This window comes from Brachycentrus maculatus, unplaced genomic scaffold (genome assembly GCF_059751285.1).
Source record: "Brachycentrus maculatus isolate JH-2025_06_01 unplaced genomic scaffold, ASM5975128v1 h1tg000240l, whole genome shotgun sequence".
In the NCBI taxonomy this organism is placed as follows: Eukaryota; Metazoa; Arthropoda; class Insecta; order Trichoptera; family Brachycentridae; genus Brachycentrus; species Brachycentrus maculatus.
The window spans coordinates 1,619,697-1,638,165 of NW_028280991.1; the positions used below are offsets into that span (position 1 = coordinate 1,619,697).

At 31.0% G+C, this 18,469-nt stretch overlaps 1 protein-coding gene across 1 annotated transcript; it reads right to left on the bottom strand.

Annotated features, from left to right (window-relative positions):
* Positions 1 to 661: 661 nt before the first annotated feature.
* On the bottom strand, positions 662 to 18,225 carry LOC148306497 (uncharacterized). The gene is made up of 6 exons (XM_088264928.1): positions 18,096 to 18,225; positions 6,778 to 6,889; positions 4,520 to 4,741; positions 2,806 to 3,018; positions 2,167 to 2,379; positions 662 to 1,255 (listed from the first exon to the last, which is right to left on the bottom strand). Exons 1-6 carry the CDS (start codon positions 18,104 to 18,106, stop codon positions 1,055 to 1,057), a joined length of 972 nt encoding a protein of 323 aa, XP_088121054.1. The 5' UTR covers positions 18,107 to 18,225; the 3' UTR covers positions 662 to 1,054.
* Positions 18,226 to 18,469: the final 244 nt, after the last annotated feature.

Here is an 18,469-nt window from a genome sequence, read left to right on the forward strand (position 1 = left end):
GCATCTTGATAACTGCTGAGACTTTCAATATTTTCTTTTGCATTGTTGTTTCATAATTTTTTACCCTTTTATTGCCTTACAATCATTGTAAAATTTAAATATTAGTATTGTATGCTTTATATTTTCTTTCTTTCCCATTATACCAGACTAACCCACTGCAACGCTGTGCTACTTGTACCAAACTTGGCCGGCTACTTGTACCAAATGCTAGTAGAAAAGAAATAGGAATGTCATTAAAAACTAACTAACCACTACACCGCCTCTCCGCAGGAGCGTCAGAGAGAATAGAACGCCACATCAATCTGTCTTCGCAAACAATCTTCGCCTCTTCCCACACCCACCGATTATTCCAACTCCTGACCAGACCACTTTCAAATATTTGAAATACTTGATCGTGCTTAGTTTTCTTACTCTGCTTCCAATATCAACCACATTCGCCTCATGAATTTATTTTACTATTCTCTCTTCACTTATTCGATTCACATGCCCAAACCATTCCGACTCACCATTCTTAATAATGCGGAATGTTATTACATACATAAAAATCTATTTATATTGCCAAATTTACTCTAAAATCTTATATGTTTTATACTTTTAAAAATAAAATAAACCGTTGAAATAAATACTATATTATATACAAAATAATAAAGTTAAAAAAAAATTGTTTATTGTTTATTATTTAAACATAAAAATTAATGTAAATAAAATGTTTAAACATACATAATAAATTATTTATTATATAACACACCTAAACATAAAAAAATCACAACACATCAGACAAATTAATTTGAGTTTAAAAAATAGTCAATTTATATATTATTTTGATGATCGCATATAGTTGAAAAATGCTGTACAACACAAATTAGCATTTCAAATTTAAATCAGTTCAAAGCTCAACACAAAATAAAGAATTTTGGGATTTTCTTGATTTAGTGACTTTCCAAATCCTAATTATTATAGGGGATAATTGTTCATAATTAAATGGTACAGATTAACAATTATACATCATACAAATTATATCTTAATGTAAGAGCATATTACAAGATTTCTTTAATCACTTTTTCTCGTACTCGAATTCTTGATTATTGGAAGGGTGGAATGGTTGAGGTATGTGCAGAGGACGGCGCTGCAGAAGGGGAATGTCGACCTCTTCGGGGGAGCGGAACACTTGAGGGCGCCTCTGGGGGGTCGGCACGGGGGAAGGAATAGCGTGAACCGGCCTGGCCGTGGGTCGTCTCTGGGCAATCTGCTGAATCTGCGACCAAAAAGAAGTTCAATTGATTTTTATATATAATTTGATATATTTGTTAAAAAAACTATTATATGAGTTATCAAGTGTTTTTATAGCCACACTTATTGATTGCAATTAAGGCCAGGTATTCGTTAAGTCGCAACTTTATTTTCTCTAAATCCAGGTAACATTTTACGAAAATTATTTTTTTCTTAAAACTTCGTTTTTACATTGAAAAAATATTTTTTCTTCTAAACAGTTAATATGGTTTTGAAAAAAAAATTCATTGAAAGGTAAAGAGTTAAAAAATTTATACAAAAGTATATTATTATTTTTCCCGTGTATATTCTAATAAACAAAAAATATCCAAAAGACATTTGAAAAAAAATTGAGCGCGAGCACACTACCACCCCTGAGCGCGGCTGAACGCATTCTGATTTGAACGCTTGAGACAAGCTTGAGGTCTAAACCTTTAGCCATAGGTATGACCCATGATAGAATATACAAATATTATCCATGTTTTTTTACACCATACTATTCAAATATTATTAAATGTATCCATATAAATGAAAATCTTGATTAATGATGATAGAATTGTGTGAAAATGTTCAGGCATTTAATGTATCAGAAAGTAAAAAGTATTATTTTAACTCTCATCCGCGCACAGAGGTGCATATCACTGCAACAAATCAATATAGTGTTACCTTGATCATTAATCTCACGATGGAAAGTGTTCAGTCTTACGCTTTATCTACCGGTTGGGTAGCTAAAGCGTTTAAATAAACATTTTTATGAAAAATCTCTTATATAATATTAATTTTAACCCCTGTAAGAATTGAACTAGGCAAGAAAAAATACATTTACTTTAAGATGCAACGTGTATGAATCGCAATTGGTCTACAATGCGAAAATAATTATGCAAATTTTGATCTTACCGGTTCTTGCTCTTCTGAGTCTTCTTCGTCGTACCTTCCGTCGTGGTAGACCTCGGAAGGATAGTAGCGTTCGGAATACCGAAGAGTAACGTTTGGTCGTGTTTGAGCTTCTTCGGCGTTCAGGGCTTTGTATAAGTAATCATTCACGAAGGTATACTGCGATGATTTCTGGCAGATATTGTCGCTAGAAGGTGGCATGCAGATAAGATGAACCTAAAATTTTGAGATTCCATCAGAATGTTAATTTTAACAAGGTTTGATGAACGAGATTTCACGTTTTTATTTATAAATTGACATTAAAAAAACATGAGGCAATTGATCGAAACTTTTCTTATTCTAATTAATAATAAACTTTTTTTCCTTGGAATTTTCCGTACACATATGATGCATATATCACCATATTATACTCGTATTGATAACTCTTGCGCCCAGATTTCTGGATTTAGTAGTGTAGTATATTTGATGGGATAACGTAAAGTATTGACCCCTTGCAACTTGGATAAACAATCATTGAAAGAAAATCAGAAAAATACCAAATGATTACATTATTTGCAATTTAGGTACCTACCAATCACTCTACCTGGTTACATGATATTGAAAGTACCTTATCTAATATTGAATATTGAAAATCATGCATACTTGGTGGAAAGTGAATCCATCGGGACAAATCCACGAATGTTTGGTATTGTCTTGGCAGTAATGGAATACTTCACAGGCCAGTCCTTCGTCAGCGTAGTAACCAGTGTTCCTTCCGACACAATCAAATTTGGAGTTTGGTAGAAGCTGAGACAACTTGTCAGGCTCTTCTTTTTCGAGCTCCTCTTCTTCTTCTTCAAGCCTGAGCTTAATTTCCTGGAAAACGAACGAGTATATTAGTCACAATCTGATTGAATTATATGCATTGTATTGCTATCCTTGTTAATTACGCCTGGCAAAGAAACATGTCTTCTAGTGTCGAGTGATGTCTGAAAATCGCAATGTTTTAATAAAATCATCTTCTAGCGTTATGGGGGTCTACATATCTTACCATTTTATATTAAATTTGTATTTGGTAAATACCACTATTTATTAAAATCTATTATGACACGTGTGTCGATACATTTAACATTATTATTAAATACCATGTTCCATATTAAATGTGTTCAAACACGTGCCGCAATAAATTTTAATAAAAATTGTTGTTTAAAAGTATAGCTTAAATATTCTATAAACCAAAAAATCTTCGAATTAATTTAAAAAATCAATCTGCCAAACCTACAGACATGCATCTATAATTAAAAGAAAATAATAGGAAGTTCTCATAAGAAAGTTAATTTTATAATTAATATTGTATGATTATGAAATAGATTCATGTAACACGTCAGGTATACAACTGCATGAATATGTAATTTATTCTGATTTAAAACTCAGACATGATTAGAGAGAGTCACTCACAACGAAATTATGCATTTTATTACAAATTAATTGATGAGTCATTGTAATCATATTTCGAATCATTCAACGGATTCCCCAATAATATCTGACATTATGATGATAATTAGCAAAACCAAGAATGTTTTTTTTAATTGAAAATAATATACATCTTAGTTTCCATATTATGTATTTATTTATTTATTTCATCATTTTATATAACGTTAAGCTTGTTTAAAAATAAAACGCATTAATTTTAGTTGGGGCTTATTTTCATTCATTTCTATAAGTCTTCAATGGGAATTGACAAGAATTTTATATTTTTCAAATGCTTCGTACGCGTATGCGTCGTAAATGTAGAGATAACTAATATGTGTACAACTTTAATATTTGTTGGAACATATTTGAATTGTTTTATTATATTTCAATATATGTACATTAAGATATAATCAATATTATGTGTCTTAAAATAAACAGTTACCAGATATTTAGCTTTTATTTTTTTTGTAACAACTAGCCCCCCCTTCCCCTACATAAAACCAGGCCTTTTTTCATGTAACGCGGTGGAACGGCGTTCCGGCACCTTCTTCCACGGATAGATTTTAAAAAAATCTTAATGAATTAGATGAAACAATGTTTACGCTTACGTAATTACAATCTGTATTTACATAATCCGTCAAAATGATAAATATTTTTTTAAAGTAAAAACTTGACATGAATTGAGTTCCGGTACCTTTTTTATAAAAAAAGCCTTGTGTATAACTTTAAAATCACTCGTAAATGAGTGAAGGCTTAAAAAAACTTTAATAACCAAACGATCAAATAATGGTTAGATATAAAAGTTTCGATTTTTAATTAGTATGAACTTGACAATATTTGTTTTTGTGGGTAATTTTACTAGATCTTGGTTGGAATGATGTGTAGGTTAGCATGATTTTTTTACCTGTGAGAGCTGTGAATTAGGCCTCTTGTTATGGGCCTGGGGGCGGTTTGGGATGCCGTTCTGGAAAGCGTCCGCGTCCTGGGGATAGAGGGGACGCCTCAGCTGCTGCGAGGGGGAGTGCGACGCATCCTCTCCTCCGCCCTGCTGCCGGAACCCACTGCTCACCTGGTTCTGGGTCGGTAGCACACTCTGGTAGTTCCGAGGCCGGATGTTTCTCGCTTCCTGAAACATTAAGGAAATAAGTCATAAGAAAACGGCTGATTACCCCGTGACTAATCGTCCGCCTCCGTAGTGTAATGGTCAGCACGCTCGGCTACCATTCTGGAGGTCCGGGCTCGATTCCCAGGGGGGGTCAAATAAATATAGGCGTTTTTTTCACTCTAATATTTATTCAATACTACCCTGGACTGCGGCTGATCACCTTTCCTTCATGTGTTAACGATCAAGATAACACTGCGTTTACATGATATGCAGTGTCCATTGGGGCGCGGATAAGGGTTTGATGAAGAAGAATTGTAAAAATGTGATGTAAAAATTCGAGTTATTATAAAATGTGATGTACTCAATTTTATTTTAATTTTTAATCAATGGTGACGGTGTTTTAATAAATGGATTAGGAAATTGTTTTTCACGTTCTTTTCTGGGGATAGTAGGACCTTTTAGGTAATTTATCTTATGAAAAAGTTCACGTCACTTTTGACTATGACACGCTTTCCTTCGTCCTATGAAAAGATGAAAAGTATTGAATTATAGAAATACTGTTTACCATATAACAGTAAGTTATCGCTAAAGCACCAAAATCACCATAGTGGTTGAAAACCATTTAAACCTGCTTTAAATCTATACGTCCTTAGTCCTGTCATATGAATCATATTATTCGCTGTTGAAAGTGCAAACGTCTAAAGGGCGCTAGTAAATATATAAGATATCAAACAACAGATATTTAATAGAAAATTAAAAAAATAATCGTTCATTTATCTGTATTTTGCACAGATTCATTTCACAAATATTTATTATAAATAATTATGTGGTAGAAACATTCCAGCCATTAAACATTTATACAAGGCCTCGAGTCATATTAAGATACAATCCTCCGTGGAAACAAATACATTGGTACATGATGGCGTCGTGTGACCAACTATATATTAGAAAGCGTAATATTAATTTTTGTTATATCTCAAGGATATTGTAAAATACATTACTCTGTCATTGAATCAATAAACATCGTTAGATTAATAAGTAGGTACTTATGAATGCACCTGGACCTATTTATTCATCATATTATGTATAAATTGAATGGTCCTTCGGAAAAACTACGTTAGCCTTGACATATCCATATATAATATATATTATTTACGAGTACAGTAAAACCTCAATATAACGGACCTCTATTTATCGAACTTCGAATAAAACGGACAAAAAATCCGGTCAAACATATAATAAAAAAACCTCTCTTACATGCTTAAATTTAAGTGTCGCCTCATGTCAACAATTTTTAGCGGCCATGATAATCACGTCATACCTCTAGCACTAGAATTTGAGACACAATGTGACGTCTTGCTCGTAGTCTGAACCTAGCCGGAGCTAAAGTATATTATGGGATTTCCTTCAGAAAGCTTGAAAAGTCCATACAAAATTTGACTCCCTTTTACTAAAAGCAAGCGTGTCGATATCAAACAGTAACATCACTTCACGATTGTCCGAAGGCAATAAATAGGATTTTGTTTCCGTTTTCTGCTGTTTATTCATATCTAAATACAGAATTCATCATTTCAAAAAAAGTTTTTCTGTTTATTTTAAACCAATTTTTATACAATGGACTTTCGGCTTTAACGGACACTCCCTACCCCCAGATTAGACCGTTATATCGTGGTTTTAGTAAATTATGTTTTTCCAGCGGACCATTCAATTAACGATTGACTGCGGTACTTGGAGACAAAATATTTAATACTTATAGTAAATAAATTATTATGATCCAATTCATTTGATTGAAATCTTTTAAACTTCCTGCCCTGGGGAGTAGGTATGTAGAACACACTATGTACATACGTATACAACACACCTTTTAAAATTACCTAGTTACTTAACTTTTATATATATGCACATATATGTGAAATAATATTGATTTTCATTTTTTAATCAGAGCAAAAAAATAATGGAAAACAATTTCCTTCATGTATGCCGTAATATTGCAAATGTTGAATGTAGGCATTTAAAAGGAATTATGTTTTTGTGCATGAATAAATAAAATTAGTTACCTGTGGATTTAGGACTAGAATTTTATGTTGTAGATCTTCATATGATTCTCCTCCTCTCTGAGCTCCTACCACAAAAGCCAATGTGGTCACCAACAAACTTAGTTTGATGCATCTGAAAATACACAATATAATAATATTAACGTTCAACATATCAAACACTTTCGCAACTAGTTAGTGTCGCGGACTCTTGAGTCAGAGTTTCCTGGTTCGAATCCACAATTTGACACCTATTTCTAATAATAAGCCACCCAGGCTCACATAAATAGTATGAAATTGAATTTTTTTGTGAATAATAAAAAAAATCCAAATATTTGTCTTTTTTAATAAAAAAAAATTAGCTCAATCACATCTTATCCGGTATATAATCCATTTGTAACGTATTCTTGAATGGATTCATTCAAATTATTATATATGTATGTCTCAAATGTATGAAACAAATATTTACTATTATGAAATAATTTTTCAATACAAAAGAAAGGTACATATTATGTACTTAGCATTGATACATATTTCTATGTAAGCAAGACACATAATATTATGCCAAATATGTCAATGTGAAATATTATGTAGATTCTATATACATACATAATTAATGTGACTATTTTTATCCTTAACATATGCATACCAAGAACTTTTCCACACTGAACGCATGTATTATTTGTAAGTATGTACAAATATATGTATGTCTGCCTCTATGGTGTAGTTGTTACCGGGTCTGGCTATAATGCTGGATATCCCGGTTTAGATTCCCAGAGGGGGTAAAAATGTATCTACTATTTATTTGGTATTACCCTGGACTGGTTGGTACCTGAAGATTAAGACTGATCACCTTGCCTTCATATATTTTATAATCAACATATAATTGATTCTCATTTACTTGATGCAGTGCTCTATGTACCATTGAGTGCGGTTAAGAGGAATTTAATTTATGTATTAATTTTAAATCAAACACAGATTTTTTGAGTCTTACTAAGTTATATTTTATTAACAAAAACACAAAATAAATTAATTGTTTGATTAAAAAAATCTGTTTGATTTAAAATTAATACATAAATTCAAATGAAGTTCTACAAATTAAACGCCAAATCAATACATAGGGAATTTATATTTATATATATATATATATATATATATATATATATATATATATATATATATATATATATATATATATATATATATATATATATATATATATATATATATATATATATATATATATATATATATATAAATATATATATATATATATATATATATATATATATATATATATATATATATATATATATGTATATATATATATATATATATATATATATATATATATATATATATATATATATATATATATATATATATATATATATATATATCACGTTTTTAGAGGTACGTATATAATACACAAAATACCGAGTGAAAGGATTATTTATAAAATAATGGGCAACTATTTCATAAATAAATAAAAATAAACGGTTTCGAGGACTGGCAATGTCACAGCGCGCATGCGAGATTATGTCAACCGATTGAAAAAAAGTATTATGCAACAAAGTGAAAAGGTTTTATAAACGAGTCCATGCTTCGTATCCTGCGGCAGTGTATCAGTAACGGGCGAGGCAGGGCGATATCTGTGACCACCGTCATTCGGAAAACTTACGAAGTACCTACCTACCTACATACGTCGCAGTTATTCCGAAATGCCAATCCACATACATACATGTATTGCACTTACGTAGTTATACATACGCAACCATAACCGCAAAATATATTGTGGTACCTACAACCTACGAGGTATTTCACAATTTATAACCCCATGAGCAAAATCTGGGCGACCAAAATTATGTTAGACATACAGCCGGAAAATAAAATAAAGTAACGGTCATCGAGTCATAGGCGATATCGTTCGTTCTGAGCTTCTTCACTTACATCATCTGTATTCCATGCCATCAAACGTATTCCATTCCTAGATCAAAAAGTTAATACCGCGTCATCCGATGCGGTGCCCTATGCATCAATTGAGTGCGGATAGGGTCCAGAAGAATACATACATCTTAGATGTATAAAATACAATTGAAAACATCTAGAATGGTGATTTTACCGAAGATAATACAATTAATAGCCAACAAAGGTTTTTTAAACTAGATATAGGTATTATTAACATATGATATATTGTAGTTCATTGAAATAATTTCAGAATGCATTCCCAGGGCTCTGGGGGGAAATAACAACAAAAAGTTAAAAAATGAACTATATAGAGAAGTGTAACACAACTAACGACTTTGGCATTTTCGATCCGATTGTCAATCATTATTGTCAGGAAGTTAAAAATGCCGAAAATAAAAATAACGAATATTTGTTTTATTACCGAATAAAAATTAATGCTATCCAGCCAGGATTAATTAATAATAACATTTTTAATTTAAAAATTAAAATAATTAATAGTTAATTTAATATATTCAGCCCTGAGCCAGGATTCCATACGAAAGTTTATGTTTTAAATTTATGGTATAGATAGCTTTAACTTTGCCTCCATTCGGTATTTAAAGATAAAACAAAAAAACAAGTCTTCATTCATATTCTTTATGGAATCAACTACTTTAATGATACGAATCGACAACCGGTTTCAAAATTCCCAAGTTGTTAGAAGTAAAAGTCTTTTATATTTGATTTTGTGTAAATATAATACTAAGAATCCCAGACCTGAAGTTGTTTTTATGAAACAAACGGATTAAATAGAGCATTCGTAATTAAATTATTTCGCGATGAAGATTGTTTCAATATTTTGTGTGGGTCCCTTTAGAAAGCGAGGCGCTAGTGCTTAAACTTTATGCGTTTCTATTTTCTGATCACATTTTCTATTCTCTAACAGAGACAAACGAATCTATAATAGCAGCACTATCAACAATATTGAGAAATTAAAACTTAATTCAAAATTAGTACAATTTGCAACCTACATAGAATTATTACATAATCAATTGTGACATTTTTGTTTTCTTTGGAGTCGAGGAGTTCCCCGCTTAAATTATATAATAAGTAGATGATAATTATTCCATATACAAGTTTGACGAGTTTAATGAGAACGGAACGTAATCAATCTTTTACACAGACACGCATCTTTAAAAGAGAAATCTGGATTAAACTTTTTTGTTTATTTTGACTGGTATAATGACAAATATGTGGGTAACTAAACTCAATATTCAATTTTCAATTTATATCGATATCCGTATTGATTGATTTCAATCATTGGGAGTGGCGGTAGTTATTGCATAATGTACAAACTGTGGTTTTTAAAAACATACATGAAGATTGTCCGCTTCCGTAGTGAAGAGGTTAGAGCTTTTGGCTACTGTCCTGAAGGTTCCTATTTCGATTCCCACGGGAATTAAAATAAACGTCAGTGATTTTTTCACTCAAATATAATATTTATAAGGAAGTGTGATATTGATATCACATTTCCTTCACGTATGTAATTAACGGTCAATCATCAATATCCATAGTGTGGTAGGCCACACTATGGATATTGTACACACTGTAGGGCTAGGGGAGATGAGGAGTAGGAAGAATAAGGAAGTAATGCCTGAGGAACACCAGGAAGTAAACAGTTCTTGGAGTGGATGCTGCAGCGCAAGCGACAGAAACCAGTATAGGGCCATGATAGATGGCAACGTCTAAATACGGACAAGACGCCGAAAGAAGAATTAACGAAAAAGATAATACGGTGTCAATACGATCCAGTACCCTCTGGGCCATTGGGTGCTGATGAGAGTTCAAAAAGATAAAAAATCGCAGTTACAACTATAAGCAGGAAGGCCCAACACATCATTAAAATGTGCACACTTCATTCAATCTCATATTGGAAATCCTGGTTTAAAAAATGCAATCGACTGACCGGTTTACCATCTGGTCACATCTGGTTTTATCAACAGCCATACAACATAACACGCGAAAATTGGATCATTATTATACCTACCTAAGAGCGAAGACGTGTGAAGTCATAACTCAAGACAGTATAAAAGGCAATTTTCTATACTTAGTTCGATTTTTTTTTGTTAGTAATAAATAATAAATACATTTAAAGAACGTCACCAGCCATATTAATTAGGTACTGAAAACTGTACGTATAAATAATATAAAAAAGTTACTCATAGTTAAGTTAAGTTAAAGTAAGTTACTAAGTTCGCCTCCGTGGTGTAATGGTCAGCGTATTTAGCTACCGTGCTGGAGGTCCCGGATTCGATTCCCAGGAGGAGGGGTACAAATAAATGTTAGTGATTTCACAATCTAAAATTTATTTAATATAACCCTGGACTGGTCCCTAAAGCGCAGGAGTGATCACCTTGCCTTCATGTAAGTAACGATCAAGATAACATATCTCAATATGATTCAGTGCCCTATGCACCACGGGGTGTGGATAAGGGTTAGAAGAAGACATATAGGTATGTCCAGATTTTTGTACGTAAATATCAATCCTTGTTGGATTTTTATTAAGTTACAATACAATAGCATATTTTAATGTTGATAACAAATCATCGAACGAATGATAGGAAATATATTCCGAATCGGGATTCCGAAACGTTTTGATTTACTATAGTTCATTCGGAATAGGGTGATATCTATTAACAAAAAAATAATTGTTATTTGAAAAACAAATGCAAAGAAAATTACATTTTAGATTTTTGAAAATACAAAGAGAATCCCAAAAAGTGCTTATAAAAAATCCTATATTCCTACCGAGTGAAAATCACCCTATTGTGGTTTCGGAATAAGAAAATTTGAAAGCGGAACACGTTCGTGTGCTGGTTGACTCAAAATATACGTTTGGATATACTTTCAATAGTTAAAATCTTTAATGTAGAAAGACCGATACAATCACGCAGAAACGTCAAGGTATTATAATATTTAAAAGTATGATATTGTTTTAAATGGATACACACTGCAAAGAACACTGAAGCTTTCTCTTGTAAAAGTACTACAGAATGGTCAGCGGAAGTATAAACAAGACGTACGAACAGTGCCAAACTATTTTGTAATTAACATTTTTCGAGGCTATAAATATTATTTTAAATACAGCATTCCATGTCATTGCATATAACTACTTATTTGATTTTACAATAATTAAGCTATTGTATAACCATTTCACGGTCTATGAAACACAACATCTATTATTTATTGATTTGGCGTTTAATTTGTAGAACTCCATTGTATTTTATGAATCAGTTTTTAATCATACACAGATTTCTTGAGTCTACTAAGTTTCGTTTTCTTTCGTTCTAAAGGAATTCTTCTGAAAATGCCATAACAAGGCGAAACAATTGTCACAATATTTTTTTTTGTTTTTTTAAAATAAAATACAACTTAGTAGATTAAAAAATCTGTGTTTGATTTGAAAATTAATACAAAAATATCTTTTATATTATTCAAAGCGCCAGCAGTAATTTCAATCACAATTTTTATGTTAAATTATCAATTAAATACAGATTAATATATTAAGATGATTTTATTAATCGAATCTAATCATAAGGATATATGTATAATCGAACCTTATCAGATATTTTTTTTATTAAACAATTATTTTGTGACTGAATTTACCGACTGACTATATTTACATAAAATAGAGTATCCGAGCTTTCGTTTTTCTGATTAATTATCATTATATGTATGTAGTTTGAATTATTATTGAAAACCTTTTTCTTCCTCAAGGGACTCATACATATTACAAACAGCTTGTCCAACTTACACAAGCATTTAAGAATACGAGTATGTAACCCCAAGTAGGTACCGTAGGTATTGTTATTTTTCTCTTAAATTAATAATAGTTATAAAAATAGTGTTACTGGGTGAAGTTAGCCGGCACCGGATCTAACAAGATCTAGAGCCTCACCAAAAAAGGTTTCGATTTGCGATTACGGTATGCCATTGGCTGGTTTGAGTACGGAATAACAGAAAAAAAACTCTATTTTGAGACATGTCTGCAGGAAGGATAGTAAGGAAAGGAAAGGTGGATGTGAAAAATTCACAAACACCCATCACATCATACACTATTCAACATTTACCATCGATTTGGAATTCATTTGAATTTTTAAAAATTATATGTTTATATACATAAGGAAAGTAAATGGTTACTATAATAAACAAGGAAATTATCCTCTATTGGGTGTTTGCCAAAAAAAACAACAGAAAAACGCCATGTATTTACGTGCATTCTTAAATCTATTCACTCAATCAAATCAATGCATCATTTCAGAGGCTACAAAATATTATTATTATTCGAGATTTCTCTTTTGATAATAAGAAAAAGTCGATTTGTGAAAAGTGTGAGAACGTTTATTATAAATTTATTTAGTTGTTTCAAGTATGTACTTATCAATCATAAAATTTAAATAAAGGTATGTGAAACCTACTAATGTATTATTGCTCGTGCCTCAATTTGATCAAGCTAAATGTTTTTAATCTATAATTCAGACGCGCGTGAAATAAATTGAAGTAAATTGGCACAGTCATTTTAATAGATGAATCTAAAGTTCTGAATCACGATGAAAGTAAAATTATTTTCATTAACAGCCATTGCACATAGTAGAGAAGCAGTTTACATGCTTTCTACATTACTTTCTTTCAATGTCATGGATTGACTAGAGTAATAATATCTAACGCGGGAAAATTAGTTACACATTATTATGTAGTTTTCCCGACCGTCGTGTAGTGATCGTCGTGATACTGTACGAGTACAATATTTAACCTCTTCATTATCGTTGTCAGTAATATTAAATAATGATGAAAACACTTCATTCTATTATAAATATAGGAGCTAATATCCTCATAAAACGATCGATAAGAACTTTTACAAGCTTTCAGTTCTGTGCCGATAATTCAATAGTACTTTCGTAAATTATGAAAAATAGAACTGAGAGAAAAAGCACCTTATCGTATTTAAATATTAGATCTATTTTTCTTTATCACTCTATTTTATACAATGGGAAATGAAGTCTGACAAAAACAAGATGTTATGTAAAAGCACCCAGACCAGACGCATGGATAGTCATAATATCCATTCTACGGAAACTCATACCGCAGTTGTTTTTATTCACTTTATATGCATTCCGTACTGTCTATTATAATCAGAATTCGAGTGATTTTTTTCAAATTCCGTAGAATTCATAAGTAACTTTTATACCGGCATGTCCAATGAACCGTCAAAATTAAACAGAGTGTGAACGGTGTGACCGCAAAAATGATCACTTTCACATCGATTTATACAGGAAAACATTTTTTATATTTAAGCTGTTCACTTGATATGAATGTTTATATTAGAAACGAATTCAAAATGTACATGTGATCGGAATGAAAGTCATCAAATTACGATTCAATTGAATAAAATGTATCTTGTTATACATTACAAGTTAAGCGCAACATCAAGATCGTAAATACGTCGTAAAGAAATTATACGACTTAAGCCGATAGAGAAAATAATCAGCGATGGATTAAATGGTAATTTTTAAATTTCTGAACGCTTTCTCTGTTTATTATATCGACGAAAAGAACTAAAATCTCTTTTCCTTTGACTGACAAATTTATTGTTAATTTCTCGGCTCGGTAATTTACCGAAATCGCGATTGTTGATCGCACTGATATCTGTGTTATTCTGTGAGATCTGAAATTTGAATATAAAACAGTTTCGAGAAAATCCATTTTAATTCACAGAAAATGCAAATGATATTTTGTTTAAAATATTATACAATTTTGAAGTTAATTAAATATAACGCAATTTAGCGTTTTTTTAAAAAACTTATAAGTTTATATGATTATTTTTAAATTATTATTTTTATTATTATTGGTATCCTAGCCATTACTGGTGTGCTTATTTTTGTTTTTTTTTCCTCCTCTATTTTTTTCCATATAGCAGAAATGTCCTTCACCTTGAGTTTCATCTCTTAAGTCATCTTAAGTGCTCTATGCATCATCTGGGTAAGAATAGAGGTTAAAGAAAATTGCTCTCTCGATATAAAATTACCACAGATAATGTTAATATATGTTATATATGTACATATATCTCCACATAAAAACATTGTGAATATTAATTACATTTCTAATTTAAATTATAATTTGATGTTTTAACTTTTTAAAATTTTTAACGAAATAAACAGGGGGGTTTAATATAAAATGTTACATCAAATCAATTCCATACATTATTTTTATTGGCAGGCTTTGAATAATAGTTATGCAAAATTCACCCTAGAATGTTAGGTTATTTACACGGTAGAAAAGCCTCGCATGCGTGTGGCGTGTGGCGTGTAATGGGCACATGCACTTAATGCCTACGTGCACTATTACCTCCCGAGTATTATTCAATAACTGCATTCGGGAAATGTTTCTAACCAACTTTTATATTGCGCAATTATCGACTGAACTCTTAAAAAAAATATGCTAGTTCAGACCCCGCCTATTTGCCCCTTATGGGAAAAACTGTGTGTGTCTACTTAATTATAATTAGATAGTCCATATAAGAAAATTGTTCAATAACAATTTTCTAGAAATCTAGAGCTTTTTATAGAACGCTGTAGACCGACATTCCCGAGCGTATTTTGTATCTACATTTAATATTGAAAAATACAAACGTACAAAATTATTATTATGGAAAACAGAAAAGTATATAAGTATATACAAAACAACTTTAACATAATGCATCTCCATGTTTTTTTTAGCAACATTTTCATTTAATTGACGTTAATCAAATAAAGCACTTGACACAAAAACCACGCACAAAGGAATTAAAATTTTATTTCATAAATGATTTTACTAATAATATATAAATGCATTTTCCTTGAAATGTCGAATATTTTTTTCGGATATAAATCTATATTATTGTATAGGAGGCAACCGATATTTAAAGGATTTAAATTTCGTCACGGATATATTTAAAAATATATACATAAATATTAAATTTCAGACGGTTATCTACTGAAAAAATACGTAAATGTTATTCTTAATGGTAATTTTAAAATACCGAAAGTAAATTATGCTGACTTTGACCATGAGGTGGTGTTGAAAAACACATTTTGCTACTTTTGAGCCATAATTTTTATCACCATTCAACAACGCAGCATGGAACAATAATGCAACTTGCATAGAAATTTCAGAATTCAATAGTTAAATTGTCAATTAAAAATGCGCGAGTCTGTAAACACCAATATATTTTATTAAATATAAATAAATGTTATTGTATTACAAGGTTAAGAGTTTTTATATTTAAAAGTAATTCCAAATTATGATCACATCACCAAAGTATTTTTAAAAAATTACCTTGTTATTGCAATTCATTATTCATTTTTCAACATTAAAAAACATCGTATAATAACTTCATGGTTTTTCAGTAGGTACAGTTTTGATATTTCAATAGTCTGTTGACCAACTTATTATTGTTAGAAATAAATCTGAATGCATTTTCTCTTACAATAATAATTATTTTTACCTTTCTAATGATACAAAATGCTGGACAACGAATGAATGATAAAAAGTTTTCAATCATATCTCGACTATCTTATTGAAGATAATAAACTGTTTAACAGGAAAAACACGATCCAAAAATAGATACATCGAAAATGACAGTTAATAATTATTGTTCACGTATTACAAAAGAATAGTAACGGCTATTGTGAAATAAATAATGTATTTTATGTTAATAAAGTTTAGCTTAAAATATTGTGGGACGACCCAGTTAACTTTTTTCGTATGCATTATTCATAAGTTTTAAGAAAGACTTTGTGTCTTTGACTAGCAAGGGCAGAGATTATATACAAAATTATAAATAATAATATACCCATGAAATACACATTTGTATTATATTGGACACAAACACGTCCATATTCCTATGTGATGTTGAATGACACGAATAATGAGAAAATGATAACGTTTTAACGTCATGTTAAAGGATTGCGTAAGTAAGGAGCAATAATATTATTTAACGCAAATAAGGCTTCAATTTGATACCATCGCGTTATAATTAAGACCGGGATGTATTAGGAGTAGTGTGATATATGTGTATTTGTAGAATTTATCTAATTTTCTTTTGAATAAATTATGATAGAATGAATTTTCAAGTAATAACAGTCGATATTTATCTAGAAGTCTGTGAATTAAAAATTACACAACTTGGTAAAGTTCAGTAATTAGGTAGGATTATCAACTTGAAATCATAGCATTATAAAGTACTTTTTTGTCGAGTTGTACTAGAAATGATTTTAAAATACTGATGATGAAAACGTTTTTTTCTTAGATAATGCAATGGATTTGACTTAATTTTACGCGAATTAAATTCAACAGCAAGAACCTTCTTATTGCGATTCATAAATATAAAACGGATTGGTACGTACGTACTTGACAGTTATACTCAATTTCGTTTACATTATATGATTTTTTAAATAAATTAAATTGATTTTCAATTAATTAACAGAGAAAAATCATCACACATTGTTCCAAAATGGCCTATAGAATTGTTACTTACAATGACTACTTATTATAAACTTGAATTTCATTCATAAATATAACTTTCAGCTACAGGAGTCGAACTTAGATCCTTTTGATAAATCATACGTCAGGTGCTATATCCACTTAGCCAAACAATCTGGTATCCTGGCCGTGACATTCATACCACGATAATTTATTTCAAATACACTCTCATTCATTATTATTCTCTTAATATTAAATACCAGTCCTCGTTTTGGGTAAAAAGAAGTAAAGTAAATTCACAGATTCATAAATGAATTCCGAGTCTAGTTATATTAATGTACTTTTATGTATCTGGCTATGGCTGCTCTTGTGTTAAAATTAAATTAAATAACTACGTAAAGATTATAATTCATCAATCACGTCAGATAGCAAACGTATAATATAATGTATATTTTAATATTCGATTCCTTAATATGGGTATCGTTTATTTCAATGAATTTGGCGTACACTTGGTAATTTTTTATAATTTATAATAAATGGGTAAGAGAAAGCATCTACTTATATTGGTTAGACATAAGTTCAGGTAATAAAAATATTATTTTGGTACCCATTTAAATATAGTATGCTGCATTAATTACTCACGAAATAAAATAAATTAGGAATGTGCGAATATTTTCCATTAATCAAAACAGCAATAAAAAAAACTATAATCTAGCGAAATTGTTGCATGAAGTCTGTACAATTATCATATCGGCCAATTAAAAATGTATCAATTCAGTAATACATCACACATAATGCATAATACTTTGTGCTAGTGTGGATACGACTTTCTCCGTTCAAGCTGGTTGCAAAAAAATAACAAAACATCGACCCACCTGTTCTCCATGGCGGGGACTGCTGATGGTGCGATTGAGGTGTCGACAAAGGTGGTTTCCCGCGACGACTGAATCCGCAGTGGCTTTCTCTGGTCTTATAACAGAGAATCAAGTGAGACCGCCATCCCCGGTGTGGGCTGGGCTCACAAAGTGGAAGAACTACCTATTGACTATTACCGATTCGGCTGCCACCGCTCGCGAAGTCATCGGACTGCATTGGACGTTCACATATCGCTCACTCCTTTGAACTTTTTACAAACTTTTTTACATATATCAAAAATCGTCAATTTTCAGTTATGCATGTTTTCGGAATGCCCAGAAAATGAACTAAATCCAAGCAAAAGCGGCATATTTTTAACTTAATATTTACCCGA

What these genes read in the sequence shown, in the direction of transcription:
- LOC148306497 (XM_088264928.1), bottom strand. An exon ending in CTAATTCACAGCTCTCACAG is followed by an intron (nt 3,019 to 4,519) that starts GTAAAAAAATCA and finishes TTCGTTTTCCAG; the next exon opens with GAAATTAAGCTCAGGCTTGA. An exon ending in ACTCAGAAGAGCAAGAACCG is followed by an intron (nt 1,256 to 2,166) that starts GTAAGATCAAAA and finishes TTTTGGTCGCAG; the next exon opens with ATTCAGCAGATTGCCCAGAG.